This window comes from Equus przewalskii, chromosome 14 (assembly GCF_037783145.1).
Source record: "Equus przewalskii isolate Varuska chromosome 14, EquPr2, whole genome shotgun sequence".
Lineage (NCBI taxonomy): Eukaryota > Metazoa > Chordata > Mammalia > Perissodactyla > Equidae > Equus > Equus przewalskii.
The window spans coordinates 32,361,590-32,378,200 of record NC_091844.1 but is presented as its reverse complement, the minus strand read 5'-3'; the positions used below and the strand labels follow the sequence as shown (position 1 = coordinate 32,378,200).

At 41.4% G+C, this 16,611-nt stretch overlaps 1 protein-coding gene across 20 annotated transcripts in view; it reads right to left on the bottom strand.

Annotated features, from left to right (window-relative positions):
• AAK1 (AP2 associated kinase 1) overlaps positions 1 to 16,611 on the bottom strand; it is a 165,560-nt gene that overhangs the window by 89,559 nt on the left and 59,390 nt on the right. For all 20 annotated transcript variants that reach the window (XM_070572435.1, XM_070572438.1, XM_070572440.1 and 17 more), the window contains exon 3: positions 3,634 to 3,752. In XM_070572435.1, the coding sequence (XP_070428536.1) occupies positions 3,634 to 3,752 (119 nt within the window). The remainder of the gene's footprint in view (positions 1 to 3,633; positions 3,753 to 16,611) is intronic.

Below are 16,611 nucleotides of genomic sequence, written 5' to 3'. Positions count from 1 at the left end.
CTTAGCAGTATCTTTCTGAATATCATGTCTCACAAGGAAAGGGAAACAAAAGAAAAAATGAACAAATGGGACTCCATTAAACTAAAAAGCTTCTAAACAGCAAAGGAAAGCATCAACAAAACAAAAAGACAACCTAACAACTGAGAGAAGGTATTTGCAAATCACACAACAGATAAGGGGTTAATATCCAAAATATATAAAGAACTCATATAACTTAACAACAAAAAAACAAACAACCCAGTTAAAAAATGGGCAAAGGGTCTGAACAGACATTTTTTCCAAACAAGATATACAGATGGCCAACAGGCACATGAAAAGATGTTCAACATCACTAATTATTAGGAAGTTGCAAATCAAAACTACAGTGAGATATCACCTCACTCCCGTCAGAATGGCTATAATTAACAAGACAGGAAACAAGCATTGGAGAGGATGTGGAGAGGAGGGAACCCTCGTACACTGCTGGTGGGAGGGCAAACTGGTGCAGCCACTATGGAAAATAGGCATGGAGATTCCTCAAAAAATTAAGAATAGAACCACTATCTGATCCTGCCATTCCACCTCTGAGTATTTACAACATGAAAACAAGAATGCAAAAAGATGTTTGCACTCCCTATGAGCCCTGAAGCATGGTTCACAATAGCCAAGACTTAGAAACAACTTAAGTGTCCATCAAGGGACGAATGGATAAAGAAGCTGTGGTATATATGCATAACAGAACACTACTCAGCCATAAAAAAGGATGAAATCTCGCCATTTGCAACAACATGGATGGACCTTGAGGGTAGCAAGTTAAGCGAAATAAGTCAGGTGGAGAAAGACTAATACTGTATAAGTTCACTCATAAGTGGAAGATAAACAAACAAAAACACAGATACAGAGATTAGATTAGTGGTTATCAGAAGGGAAGGGGGGAGGGCAAAAGAGGTAATAGGGCACATGTGTATGGTGATGGATGGTAACTAGTCTTTGGGTGGCGAACGTGATGCAGTCGACACAGAAATCGAAATATGATGATGTACACCTGACCTTTATATAATGTTATAAACCAATGTTACCTCAATAAATAAAATTTTCAAAAAAAACCACCACAATTACTAATTCCAGTGAAAAGAGAGTTATACAGGAAAGGAAGGGTAATCATAGTGCACTAGGAGATTTGGCAGGAATCATGTTTTCTTACATAACAATATAAAAACTAATATTAGTATAACTAACATATTGCCAAAACTTACAGCTATTTTGGAAGAATGGGAGATGAGAATAATGCAAGTATTTGGAGAAAAGGGCATGCATGGGATGAAAGAGAGCTAAATTCTTACTTTCCATAGTATATAATCCCTAAAATGGAGGGAAAAAAATCAAGAATTAGCAATATCAACATGTTACTTAGAAATATATCAAATGAATCAACTGAAAGCGGTTGCCTCTGGGACCTTGAAATGGCATAGGAGGACCCCTCAGGGAACCGCTTGATGTTTTCTGTAGCAAGTTTAGCTCACCCATTTGAGTATTTAAGTTTTAAAAAGATATAAACTAAATTCAAAACTAAACTCACAGCTTATACATGGCTGGGCCAGAACTTGAACCCATGTAATTTAATTCCTAATCAGGTCCCATTAATTTGTGAGCTCCTAAGGGGCCTGCGTCTTCTTAGTTACAATACTCCGACGCCTGCCTAGCAGAAAGTAAGCCCTCAGACATGTTTCTGAATGAGCAGGAGAAAGTTAGAGTGGGAGTACCTTCATGACACCAGAAAATGAATGAGAAGGGCATTCCAGGCAGAAGAAACAGCCGAATCAAACATAAAAAATGGAGTGTGAGCGCTAAGCAAGGAAGAGGCAAGGTGGGAGGAGGAGGAATAAGAAGCAGCATGCAAAAAACCCACTGGGTGGATGAAGGGAAATACCCTGAGAATGGTCGTCTGGAGCTGTGTGGCAGGGCAGTGGGAGGACACTCTGGTGCCTTGCAGACAGATCCATGTGGCCCTGACTGTATGCATATGAGCCTTGGGGTTTTTTTGTTTATTTGCAATGATGACAGCCACACTTATCTCCACCTACAGTTCCCTCCCTAATGGTTTCAGATTTCTAGAATCCAAAGTAGTACCAGGCTCTCTAAAATTCTGAGTTCTTCTTCTACAGTGCAACTAGTTACTCTAAGTACCCACTGAAAGGGCAACCCCACAGGGGGTCGGCAGGGGCAAGCAAAGCCTGGTGGGACCCCTACAATGCCACCCTCACTCATTCTTTGGACCTCTTTCTGCTCTTTACAAAAGCATGAAAATCCAGGGCACAAAGGAATCATCACCTCTTGGTGAACATATGCATCTGCTATTAGATTATTCATACATTCATTTCATCCAAAGTTTATTAAGCATTTACTTTATGTCAAGCAGCGTGCTGGAATATACAGTTTCTGATTTTAAATAAATTACTTTCTGAAGGCAGAATTACTTATAAAACAAGAAAAGCAATATAATTGGCAAACAAAAGTACTGTGGAAACACAATGGAATAAAAGACCATTTAAAAAAAAATTTTATGTATAATGTGAAACAGAGGTGAAAGAGACAACTCTAACAAACTCCCATATACCCATCACTCAGCTTTGACCATAATCAACTAATTGTCGATCTTGTTTCTCTTCTAAATCCACTCATTAGCTTCAAGACATCATATTATTTCATCCACGAAGATTCCAGCATATACCTCTACCAGATAGGGACTCCCCTTGCTCTTTCTCCCCAAATCCCCCGAGTACATAGTTGTATATTTTAATTGTGGGTCCTTCTAGTTGTGGCATGTGGGATGCCACCTCAGCATGGCCTGATGAGTGGTGCCATGGCCGTGCCCAGGATCCGAACCAGTGAACCCTGGGCAGCCGAAGTGGAGCGCACAAACTTAACCACTCGGCCACAGGGCCGGCCCCATCTTTCTTTAAACATAGTATGAATCTGAATCTTGAAAACTGAGTAATCATATAGCCCTGTGTAACCACTACTCAAAACAAGATGTAGAACATTTCTATGGCCCAGAAAGTTCCCACATGCCCCTCCTAGTCAATTTCCCACACCTAGATCACCGATTTCTGATTTCTATTACCAAAGATCACTTTTGCCTGTTCTCGGACTTTTAGAATGAAATCATAGAGTATATACGAGTAAGAAGTTTCTAGGCCAAAAAAAGAAAAAAAGCATTCCAAGTGGAAAGAACCACATGTACAAAATTTAAAGGCGTGGTAAGAGATGTTCACAGAAGAGTTTGAGAGGGTTGAAAACTGGTTAGGAACTAATAAAAAGAGAAGACTGGAAGAAGAGGTTCATTGGAAAGCTAGAGTTTCCAGACTAAACTCCAGTTAACTCTGGGAACCAAGTTGTTAAATTAACTTTTCCCAATGCCCAAAACTATTTCTCTAAACTGAAAACTGGTCAGTTCTCTCAACATGCTTCTTTCTCCTCAACCCTCCAGCTGAGGGTGACCAAGGCAGGAGCAGCATCCTACACCCCATGGCTGTTCACTCCCACCTCTGTCATCTCAGCGAAGGGAACAAGCCCCTCTTGGCTTTCTTATGAGAGGGCACAGTCTCTCCCCCATTTTAAACAAGCAGTCTCTAGTCTGAAAGGCAGCCTTACCATTATCTGGATTTCTCTCTTGCACACCTGGAGATCATGCTCATTGTTGACAAACATGCGTTTCAAGGCACATTTCATTCCATTGCTTGTCCTCACCAGAAACACGATAGCAAATCCACCTGTGAGAGAAACACACATACAAGCTCTTTTGAGTCATGTTAAAGAAATGAGTCAGATGACTATGGTGGCTACAGGTTGTTGCCGTCACTGTTAAAGGTAGTGATGCCATCGTCAGCCAATCCTAGGGCTGGCCTGGCGTAGAAGACATTCTTAGATTCTGGGGACTCAGAGGTATTACTCGCGGGATTGGGTGGCAAGAGTCAGAGAAATTGTTGCTAAACACCTGTCTCAGGAAAAAGGAAGAATAGTAATTATCTTCCAAAGAACCTACAAATCAACAGATGAACAAAGAGATGAAAGAAAAAGAACCAGCTACACTCCAACCACTGTCCTAGGCACTTTGAGCTCTTGTTTAATTCTTACTACAATCCCGTGAGGCTGGGTGTTATTCTTCTCTTTAAGGCAACAATTACTAGCTGGAGAATTCTTAAATGCTGTGAATTTGTTACACCTTAGCATTCCACAAATCCTTTGAACTCCTAACCTGGACCTCACTCCCCAAACACTGCATGAGGGGCCCAGTGCCATTGTTAACAGGGATTATAAACAGATAAAGCAGAGCAAAGCTGTCCAAGTTGAAGGCTTTGGGATAAGCAGTAGTTATACTGGACACTTAGCCCATGTGCCTGCTTGTATACCTTCATAATTTAGCTTGAACTACACTGTGCATTGATTGTGGATAGCAAAAATAAAAACATCACTAGGCTGTTCTTTGCACAGAGGTGACCACTAATTGGATGGAGGTGAATACAGAGGTAAGTCATCAGTACAGGAACTCAGCTTGAGGTTATGCTGTAGTATTGGGGCTGGCAGCCATATGCAAAGTCAGAGCTGCCAGAGCACAGCAATGGTTACAGAGACCTCAGGCCTAAGACAGAGAAGACTTGGGTCCTGACCGTGTCACTCTAACCCCTCTGAGGACCAGCGGCACTTCAGTACCTGTCCATCGATGTTCATGGCATTTTCTGTTGTATCTTTACAATAATTATTCTTTTTCAAGTCAGCCTGAATAAGTTTCTGTTCCTTGCAACCAAAGAGAGCTTTAATCACAAAGCACTGCTGCATGTTTTCATAAAATACATACATAATTTTGTGTCAAAAAAAATTTTTTAATGGGTTCAAACGTTCCAAATGTGCATTTTGATAATGATTTACTAGAGATGACCCGTTTGTATATTTCCTATAACTATGTTCTTCTCTAGTACTCACATAAACACTAAAATTTACCACACAATATTTAATTTCAACTGTCATCGCTCTAATTTTTTTTTTTAAAGATTTTACTTTTCCTTTTTCTCCCCAAAGCACCCCCGGTACAAAGTTGTGTATTTTTAGTTGTGGGTCCTTCTAGTTGTGGCATGTGAGAAGCTGCCTCAGCATGGCTTGATGAGTGGTGCCACAGCCACGCCCAGGATTCAAACCAGCGAAACCCTGGGCAGCCAAAGCAGAGCACAGGAACACACAGGGTTGGCCCCTCTAATTTTTTTTTTCTTGAGGAAGATTAGCCCTGACCTAACATCCGCCACCAATCCCTCTTTTTGCTGAGGAAGACTGGCCCTGAGCTAACATCCGTGCCCATCTTCCTCTACTTTATATGTGGGATGCTGCCACAGCATGGCTTGACAAGCAGTGCTAGGTCCATGCCCAGGATCTGAACCGGTGAACCCCAGGCTACCAAAGAGGAGTCACACAAACCCAACTGCCACGCCACCGGGCCAGCCCCTAATTGCTCTAATTTTTGTATATCAATAACACTTTCCATTTTCTTGTAAAACTTTAAAGTCCACTTACACAGCTCAATTGTCAATTTTAATTATAAAATGCTGTGTATTTAACAACAAAAAAATTTTTTTAACCCTAGCATGCATTGACTAGTAGAGGTCTTACACAGACCAAAAACAATCTCAATTTTAAGGTGCATATTTTTTAGATTTTTAATTTTTAGGATATCAGAATTTTTCTTACAATATGTCCATTTAATGAAGTACTACTTGTCTTCCTTTTTCCCCAAAAAAAAGCTATTAAATTCATGATGTGTCTTACAACCAATTAGAATTGGGGTAAATTATAGTATAAATTATAAAATTTCTATGTATAATTGTTTTGTGAACAGCCCGAATATTTATTTTATAAATATTTTGATTAAAAAAAAATCAGAGAACTACGGACTTTGCACTGGTAGTGCTCCTAGGGAGCGCTAAATCCAAGCATTCTGCTTTATGGGTGGAGGAACTGAGTGAGGCTTAGGAATCCCATGGCCAGTTATGAGTAGAACCTGGAACAATGTCACTTTCCTAATTGTCCAAAAAATGTTCTTTCCACTTCACTTAGAGAAAACTATGCAACATCCCTGACAGTGCTAACAGTGCCGCAGAATAAAAGCTGGGAGAACAAAAATTGGGAATGGCTATTTCCTACAGCTTTGTGATACATGGCACCACTAAAGGACAAGGCCACCCTTTCAGAAGTAGGGCGATGATGCAGCGATTTGAGATAACTGCCACCAGATGGGAGCAGTGTAGTTTTCTTTGCCAGGTGGCAAGATGATTTTCCAGCCAAGACTGAAGAAATGGGTCAGATGCCTACCACGTGATCCAGGCAAGTATAACTCATTGAGAGGCGCTGGCCCAGATTCTCAAAGCCCATGACCATCATAAATCTAAAGGCAAAGCAACGAACCACTACACTTAACGTAGATGGAACCATGTTATTAAGCATCTATGCCCATACAAGGGCTTATCTGCAGGTGAGAAGCATTTAAATCAGGGCTCCTTAACCATGAGGATCAAAACTGAAGCCTGATAGGATTTGTCAATTTAAAGATGTTGGCCACTATCATTGTGTAGTTGACCAAATGGAGATATAAATTACCAGCTTAGATGATAGACAGAAGACAGCACCACAAGGCACTTCTCCAGCACAGGTCTACCACATGGATAAGAGTAATAAGATTCTCAGCCACAAGCTAAACAGCATTCAGGCTATTGCAGAAGGCGGCAGCTATGAGACTGTCTATAGAGATACTTACTTCAGATCAAGCGGCATCCCAAGACCTTGATTAAATGGACAAATCTAAAGCTGAGTTAAGGATGTTCGGACAGAGGTAAGAAAAGCTAACATTCAGTCGAGCCTGTGCTAGTCTCTCTGCCTACTAGCATTTTTTGAAATGCTAAGATAATCTCCATTATTTTATTGGAATGCATTTTTGGGGAAAATCCATGAATTTATTGAAGCACAAAGAGAAAAATGATCCAATCATTATTTGAGATAAGCAACTGAAACAGGCAGGACAATTGTGACACATACACACTTCTGCCTATTAAATATGTAGGAATTTTTTTTTTACTTCCATAAAGAAACATACTTTCTCCCACTTCCCCTAAAATAGATCACACTCTTGGTCTAATTTTCTCATAATTTTTGATGATGTGGATGGGTACTTACCACTCACTATGAGTTTAGAGATTTTGTCTGTTTGGTTCCCCTCTGTATCCCCATGCCCTAGAATAGTGCCTACACATCACAGGCACTCAAAAACGAATTAACTTTCCTCTAATGTTACCACAGAGAATAGAAAATGCTACAGAGAGTGGTGGAGACTGTGGGAAACTCAAGCATATGGCCATGGAAAGGAACAGCTACTACACAACTCCAGGTAATTGCTGCCACGTAGGATTATGGACCCAATTTTATCAGATCTGCTAATTTCCAAAAATAAGCTGGAAACCTGAAACTTTATGTGAAATTTCCAGATTTAAACACTGGCAACAAGTCACATTTTAAATTAACGTTAGACAGGCCAACACTGTAGAGGCTAAAGAAAACACATCTGAAAGGCTTTAGAGAGTCTCTGAGCCTACAGTTTTCTACCTCAGATCTAGTCTAACCACATCATTTTACTGACGGGCAGGGAGGTGAAGTGACACAGCCGGAGTTACACAAGTTAAAAGATGACATGCAAATAAAATCCAAAAATATATATATTAGCTCACACATGGGTTATCACAGTTCTCGCGTTTCTTCCCTGAAGAGCAGGTTATGGAACATTCCCCCACCCCCATTCCCAAGCATTTGTGTATGACTTTATACTTTCTTAAAGACATTTCAAAATAAACTATTTCATTTACATTTTCACAATAATCAAATGAGGTAGATGAGCTACCTATTGTCCCCATTTGCTCAACAGGCAAAAGATGTAGAAAGATTAAGCTCCTTTCACAAGAACACACAGACATAGTTAGTGCTAGAGCTCAGACTAGATCCCTCATCTTTTTAACTCTTTCTTTTTAAATCAACGTTATATATAATACAATGCACTCTTCTAAGTGTAAAGTTTAATGCATTTTCACAACTGTACTGTCATGCACTGTATAACGATGTTTCGGTTAACAACGAGTCACATGTATGACGGTGGTCCATTAAGATTATTACCATAGAGCTTAGGTATATAGTAGGCTATACCATCTAGGTTTCTGTAAATACACCTTACGATGTTTGCATAAAAATGAAATTGCCTAATGATGCATTTCTCAGAACACATCCCCATCATTAAGTGACACATGACTATATACACTCTTGTAACCATCACCACAATCAATCCATCACTTCAAACAGTTCCTCCTCCCTCTCTGTAGGCATCTCCCCTCCCTCCCACACCACCTCATATAACTACTGACTTGCTTTCTACCCTAGAGATGAGTACTGCTTGCTCTAGAACAAATAGAATCATACAGTATGTACTCTTGTGTCTAGCTTCTTTCCTCCAGCATAATATTTCTGAGATTCATCCTCATTGTTATATGTATCATTAGTTTGGTTTTTTGAAAATTGCAAACTAGTATTCCATTGTATAGATATTCCACAATTAGTTTACCCAATCATCTGTTGAAAGACATTTATTCAAATGTTTCTAGCTTTTGGCTTTTAATATAAACAACATGTTCATATGGAAGTCCTTTTGTTGTGGATACAGGTATTTATTTCTCTTAAGTAAATACCTAGGGATGAAATTGCTGGATCAATGGTAAGTGTATATTCAGGTTTATAAGAGACTGCTAAATAGTTCTCCACAGTGGTTGTACCATTTCACACTCCCAGCAGCCACACAAGAGAGTTGTTCCACATCCTCACCAACACTTGGTATTATCGGTCTTTTTATTTTAGTCATTCTAATGAGTGTGTAGTGATATTTCATCATGGTTTTAATTTGCATTTCCCTACAGATCCTTCATCATTTAAACTCCTAGGATTAACTGCTTCCCACCAATTTCCTGATAAAAGGCTTTCATAAGCCTAGGATCATAGAGTCACCAAGAAATTACTGAGATAACTTGGACTTCTACCTCTCAAACAAAGATGACACAAGTGCCTAGTTCTCTCCAAGAAGAAGAAGACAAGTGAGAATTTGTAATACACAGAGGGAGATTACATAATCTCGAAAATCTCTTTCAACTCTGACATCAACAAAAGATCAAGCAGAGGCACTGATATCTAGAATATACAACTATGGACGGGGGCGAGGGGCTTTGGGGAGAAGAAGAAGAAGAAAAAAGAAAGAAGACTGGCAACAGATGTTTAATAAAGATGGTCAATCTTTATTAAAAAAAAAAGATCATGGTCTCAACACCATTATCACAACTAAAACTTTTTAAACAAAACCTCCTCTTAATCATGATTTTCAAGAACAGCAATGGGGCTTTTGAAGAACTAAGTGTAGTACCTTCCCTGGTTTTGTCTCAAGTACTGAATCACGCTAAATGGTACCAGGCTCCAGGGGCTGTTCTGAACGAATCAAGACACCAGTGACTTCCACTTAGCAAGGAAAAGTGAGGGATGGGGGAGGTAAGGTGAGCAGGAAGAGGAGAAAAACACCAAACTGATTATCTCAGTAGTGATATGCACAGAGATGGGAAACAGCTGGGCAGACAATGAGAATGATTAGACCCAGGACTATGAGACAAAGAAGCCCAACATGGTGCTGAGACAGGGTTTCTGGATTTGCTGCCAAAGAGGTTTTGGTGGATATTTTAAAATCGGGGCTGGATTCTAGGCACTAAAATCTGTGCCTGCTTATTTCCTGCAGTGAAAGGAAACTTCATTTCCTAACATCAGTCCCGTCTACACCTTTAGGAATGGCTTCCACCTGTCTGAGATGAAAGGAGACACAAACCAAAGGAGTCAGAGGATTCTAAAATGAGGAAAACCTCATCCAGACCCATATTCTGCTCCTGTCTTCCACTTTTCTACCCTACAAACTCTTCGTTTCTCTTTTAAAATAAGGTTTAACCCAATGAATGCTGTTTACTTAATGCAGTTTCTCTTTGAAATACATGAGAAAGAAAAACAAGCATAAAATAAATAGCATACTGAGTCTTTTCTAAAGAATAAGATGGAGAATCCAGTTAAATTTATCTGAGAATTCATCTGTGAGATGTAAAAGAAAGGCAACACCGGACAAGGTACTGGACCCCTTTGGCCTCCATTTCCTCAACTGCAGAAATTAAGACAAAAATAGTGGTTTTTAAACCGGGCTCCTCAGAGCTCTAGGATTACTGGAGGTACTTCAGTGGCCCCATAAGGAAACAATGACTCCACTTAAGGGTAGGGCTCTGCACACAGCTTCCTGTTATCTGTTTAAGATTAATTCTGAAAAAGATGCTAGAAAAAAAAAAGGGGGACAACTCTGCTTTAAAGAAGAAGAAAAAAGTACCCAAAGAACATTCTGCAGCTCTATGTAAAAGTATTTTATAAAGAATAGAGGACTACGCTACTGCAAGTCATGCCCTTACTACATGCCTCCTGCAGACAGAAATGTGTACAGGCAGCTCCTGGGGAGGCGCGCTGTGCCACCACATCCACTTTACACTCACCGTGCAGTATTCCCTTAGAGTCTGTGGCTCAGACAAGCCACAACCTGCCCGAGGCCCTGTCCTCTTACCTGTCAAGGATGGCTGAGATCCACCTCACAGCTTTGGGGAGGATTACATGATAAGCAAAGCACTTAACACAGAGGAGGTATGTGATGAATACAGGTGTTCCCTCTCTCCCTACCCCCACCCCCACCACCAAATCCTTAGTATCTATATGATACTTGACTTATCATAAAGTTCTAAATTTGAAATATCTTTTCGAGATCAAGAGCGAAAACCCACATGCCTTCAGGGCCAGGCAGATCATCTAAAGGAGGAAAACAGTCCGAGTATAACAAAACATATAGAGGGAGTCCCATGAGACAGACTCACTGTCAGGGAGATCACGGGGAAGGGCAGGGACTGCGCAAAGTGGAGAGCGCATGCCGCAGCTCGTGGGGAGCCTCTCCTCAACTCAGCCAATTGTTGGCATGAAGGAATGTGGGCTGAGAGTTGCCAAGTTTTTTGATTTCCAAGAGAAGCTGGATTTTTAGGTGAAATCTCCTGGTTTTTAAATCCAGGCAATAAACTTTTTAAAAAGTCTCTTAAACTCTATGCAAGTTAAGGAAAACCTCTTTCTAGGCTAGGACTGTACTAGACAGACCTGCTTCAATCTTTAGGAGAGCCTTGTGAATTAAGCGGGGCATGTATTGCTATTTCCCTCTGACTGGCTGGGAAACTGAGGAACAGAGAAAAGCCTAAGTAGTCTCCCTAGTACTGCCGCTTGGTTACAGGACCAGGGCTAGAATCCAGGTGTGCCAAGTCCTGGCCCTCACCTTGGTCCACTCTCTCATGCTGCCGTCCCCTCCCTTCAGCAGCAGACCATGCAGGAACACCTCCATTACCAGGGAAGGTAAGAGAAAAGACACAGTGAAAGGCAAGGGAGGCTGACCAAAGCTCTGCCTTTCCAGCTGACTGGGAGGGAGAGAGTCCTCCTTACAGTGAGAACCTGGTACACAGTCTGCAGTGTTTGTCACTCCCGTGACGACCAAGAGGCTAACAGACACCCATCTACAATTTATTCACAATGAAGACAACTTTGCCAAAAGTTTCAGAAGGAACAAAAATTTTCAAAACTCTGGAACAGATGGCAAGGAGCACAGCAAAGATTTCACAGGAAAAAAGGTCAATCTGAAGCATTTGTCAACACTGATTTCAGTGGGGACTTGAGGTCTGTTTTTTTTTAACATCAATCTCTCCTCACTTGCCTCAAATTAAAAATCACCATGTGCCAGCTCCTTCTGGGGAACATGTCAAAGCAGTCCTTTTCCCAGGGAGAAAGAACACCCAGATGGGGGGTGACTTGAGGTATTCAACTTCCTCTCTCCCCATCGGGAGCTGTGGGCACCAAGTCAGAGGCTGGCAAACCCTGGCAGTGGTAGACAAACATCAACAGAACCCAATCAAGGCCACAGCCTAGGCTGAACATGAGGTGGCTGGCAATCGCTTCTTCCTTTCTAGGTCTGTAACAATTAGGGAGCATCTCCACTTCAGGGGGTCCTCTTTATGGGCTTGCTAAGAGTCTTCAAAAAAAAGAGAAGACATTTCCAAGGAAGACACCTGCCTGCCTGGAACAAGAGGTTAGAGTTTAAGACATCAAGCTGGCTCACAGACACCACAGGTTTGTGAATTACTAAATACACAACCAAAGCACCTTGGGCCTGGGGCTGTCAACAGCTACGGCTGACTGCAAGAGGGCCTTTCCCAGAGCTACTCTGACCACCTTCACTGTACTATTACCCTAGGATTAGCTATTTGGTAGATGTAGAGAGAAGTGATGAGACATAGGGCCATGTTCTTTGTTCACTGAAATCCACTGAGCAGCTTCCCCAGGTCAGGCTGAGCCATTTTCTGTTCTCTATACTACCGCTAGGGTGATCTTTTAAAACAGAAATTGAATATTATTCACCTGTTTGAAACTCCTCAGTAGCTTCTCACCTTTCTTAGAACAAAACTCTGAATGCTGACCATGGCTTGCAAGGCCCTATGTGATGCAATGAGATCTCTCTTTTCTCCAGCCTCATTCATACACCATGGCCTTTCGCTGCTCACTCTGTTCCAGCCGTAATCGCCTTCTTTGCTCCTCAATGTTGCTTACACTCCACCCAACCTAAGGATTTCTGTGCCCGCTTCTCCCTTTGCCCTCTTCACCTCATTCCTGGCCTCACCAGCTCCTACTGGTCATTCTTCAGGTTTCAGGCTGATTGTTACCTCCGTGGGTGAGCCCTCCCTGACTGCCCCTGGCCCCCAGCCCTTCTTCTGTTTAGGTCAAGTTCCTTGTTATGCATGTTCCCTCTATTTTTCCTTCAGGACACATAACTAAACATTTAGGTGGGTAATTCCTGGTTTGATGCCTTCTTCCCCTGAACCCTGTAAACTGCACAAGGTCAGGCACAATGACTGACTCACTAAGCCCTCTGTCACCCAGCACATTGTCCACCACATAAACGGTACTCAGGTGTTCATTACACAAAGTGTTTGCCTGCTACCATAAAAAATACCGGCCCCCCACCCCCCGCAAAACAAAACAACAAAAAGCACTACCCAGTCCCCCGCCTTTCAGAAGGTTAGACTCTAGTTTGGGATAGAAGGATCATACTTTGAGAGAACACCCTCTCAGTGATAAAGTAGTCTACCCCTCCTGAGAAAAAGCCTGAGCACACAGCCTGGCATGACGGAGAGTGGAGTGAGACTACAGCTGACTGGACAACTTCCTGGGGCAATATGCTCAAGGCATAGCTTTATGGAGAGCTTTAGAGAAATCCCTGTTACCGTCACGAGTGACACTTGTTCTGTACACGATCCCTTCTCTTAAAAATAACACTTGAGCTGGAAATGAAAACCTTCTTCAGTTTAGAAGGAACAGAAATCAAGCATCCCCACAGTCAATCCTGCATTGTCCCTCACCTGAAGGAGTGGCAGCCCTCTCGGGCATGAATTGTGCTCACCCCTCAAGCCACTGGTGCCAGCCATCTTCTCATAAGTGGTGTGCAAACAAATAAAGTGGCTGAGGTCAGCCAGATAGAGCGGCATCCGTGCCTAGATTTGTCAGCCCCACAGCGCAGACACCCAAACTCTGGCTCTAATCATTTCCACCAAGACTTGAGGTGGGCGACTGGTCCACATTCTCCAGAGCACAAGCGGGGTTTCAGCAAAGCCGAAGTTTGGCTGACATTCTCTCAGCTCCCAACTGTTAATTCCAAAGCATTCCACTTTAACTTCATGCTTCAAAGCTTACTTCGTTTTCTACAGTAAGCATTTACTGCTTCAGTAGTAAGATCAGGTTAACTAGAACTGTTCCAGAAAGAGCATTTTCTAGAGTGGTTATTTGAGCTCAGCAGCCAGGTTAAGCCATGTCTTCTGTTCTACTGGGATACACACTGACATCAATGGTACCTAATATAAAAGTTTTCAACTCTTTACGTTTCCCTAGAGCTGATCTCCAGACACAACTGCTTTTTGCAGGTCATCCTAATCTGCCTCAACCCTCCCAGTTCTGAGAGGAGATGAACTCTCATCCTGGAAAGCAGGATGACATTTTCTCAGCTCCCAACTGTTAATTCCAGAGCATTCCAATTTAACTTTATGCTAAAGCCTTTCCGCTGAGGTTCAGGATGTCTGACCGCACTACCCTTCACCATCATCCACTAGCACCAGTTCACAGTCTCCTCCCCACCCCAACTCCTGCCATCACCCAAGCTGACTTTTCAGAGTTAACAATTCTATCCCCTAAACCTCTCCAGACTTCATCCCTTCTACTCCATCTTGATGCTCCTTCACACTCTCCTCTTTTCTTACCAGAAGAACAAAAATAGAGTCCTAAGCTTTCTGTGCCTCAGATCTCTTTCTCTTCTAAAACACATAGCTAATAACTCCTCTTAAAAGTATTCATTAGTTCTCCAAACGCAGAATGAAGTCCAAATTTCTTAACACAGAACATAAGAATCTTTATATTTTATCCCATTTTATTATGAAAAATTTTAAACACATAGTAAAGCTGAAAAGATCACACTGCAAACATCCATAAACTTACCACCTAGGGTCTACAGTTGTTAACATTTTGCTATATTTGTTTTATCACATATTTATCATCCATTACGCAAATATCAACTCATCTCATTTTTTTTTTTTTACAGATTTTATTTTTTATTTTTTTTCCTTTTTCTCCCCAAAGCCCCCCAGTACATAGTTGTATATTCTTTGTTGTGGGTCTTTCTAGTTGTGGTATGTGGGACGCTGCCTCAGCGTGGCCTGATGAGCAGTGCCATGTCCGCGCCCAGGATTCGAACCAATGAAACACTGGGCCGCCTGCAGTGGAGCGCGTGAACTTAACCACTCGGCCACGGGGCCAGCCCCAACTCATCTCATTTTTTATGCATTTCCAAGTAAGGTGCACACCTCAGTGCACTTCACCCTAAACACTTCAGCATGCCTCTCCTTAACTAGTGTTCAGAGTTCATGGTTCTTCTAGCGGGTGGGCATAGGGGTAGAAATATAATTTATTTACAGTGAAATGTACAAATCTTAAGTGTATTATCGCATGAGTTTTGATAAATGCATATACTCACGTAATCCAAACTTCTATCAAGATATAAAACCTTTCCATCACACAGAGAGTTCCCTAATGCCCCTTTCCAGACAACCCCACCCTCATATCCCACCTGGAGGCAACCACTGTTCTGATTTTTTCATCTATTACTAATTTTGCCAGCTTTAGAACTTCATATAAAAGGAATCTCATGGTCTGTGCTTTTTTGTGTAAGGATCTTTTACTCATTGTAATAATTTATATTGTTGAGTGTATGGGGTGGTTTGTGAATTTTATTGTTGACTAGTATTTCATTATTTGAATAAACCTGTTTATCCTTTCTCTTACAGATATTTGGGTTATTTCAAATCTGTAGCTATTATGAAGACAGCTCTACATGCATTCTTGTACAAGTCTTCTTGTGTCATGTTTTTACTTGTCTTCGTAAATACCTAATACCTCAGAGTAGAAGTGCAGCGCCACTGGGGAGATTTAATTTTACAAGAAACTTCCAGACCTTTTTCCAAAGTGGTTGTATCGTTTTATACTCCCACCAACAACGTATGACAGTTCCAGACCCTTTACAATGCGAATGCTGCCCTGTCCTCGCCCAGATCCAGCTCTCAGTTCGCTCTCCTCTACCACCAAGCTTTCAGAACTTCAACCTTTTCGCTGCTTTCCTCCCAGCCACATGCTATTACCACTCCCTGGAATATCCTATCCCAATCTTCTCCTGGATAAAAGGAGTTTAAGATTTTAAAATAACACCTCTTCTGTGAAGTTTTCCCTGTCCCTGACAATCACCCCCAGGCTTTCCTGTTACCATACATTTGGCCAGTACCTCTACTGTTGCACTTATCATGAGATATTGTGATTCTCTGTGATACGTTAATCTCTTCACTAGATAGGCTAAGGAAAAGAGGGAGCCACTCTTTTCTGCCTCAGGTAGAAATGTTACTTATGTTATCATAAGTAACAAAACACTTTATGATATACTATATGATACTTTATAAAGTATTTTTTTACATACAGCATACTACATATACTCTGTATACTTTATGACACTTTAATGTTATCGTTAAACGCTACTTTAAGAACTTTGAATACTGTGACACCATAAGGACAACATTCTACATTGTCCTCTAGATGGGGCACTTGAAAAATGAGTCACCAAAGAAAATGAAAATAGGAAAAAGCTTATTTCTCTTGGAATCCTCAGGGCTACCACAGTGCTTGGTACATGGTAGATGATTAATAGATGTTTCATAAATTAATAGCAAATCAAAATAATGTTGTTGCTTGCTTATAATTCTCCTCTAGCTCTCAACGACCTACAAGATAAAATCCCAACCTTAATGCAGCATACAAGGCCCACCATAATCTAGAGCCCACACTGAACTGAGTGTCTGGGCAGCATCCTCT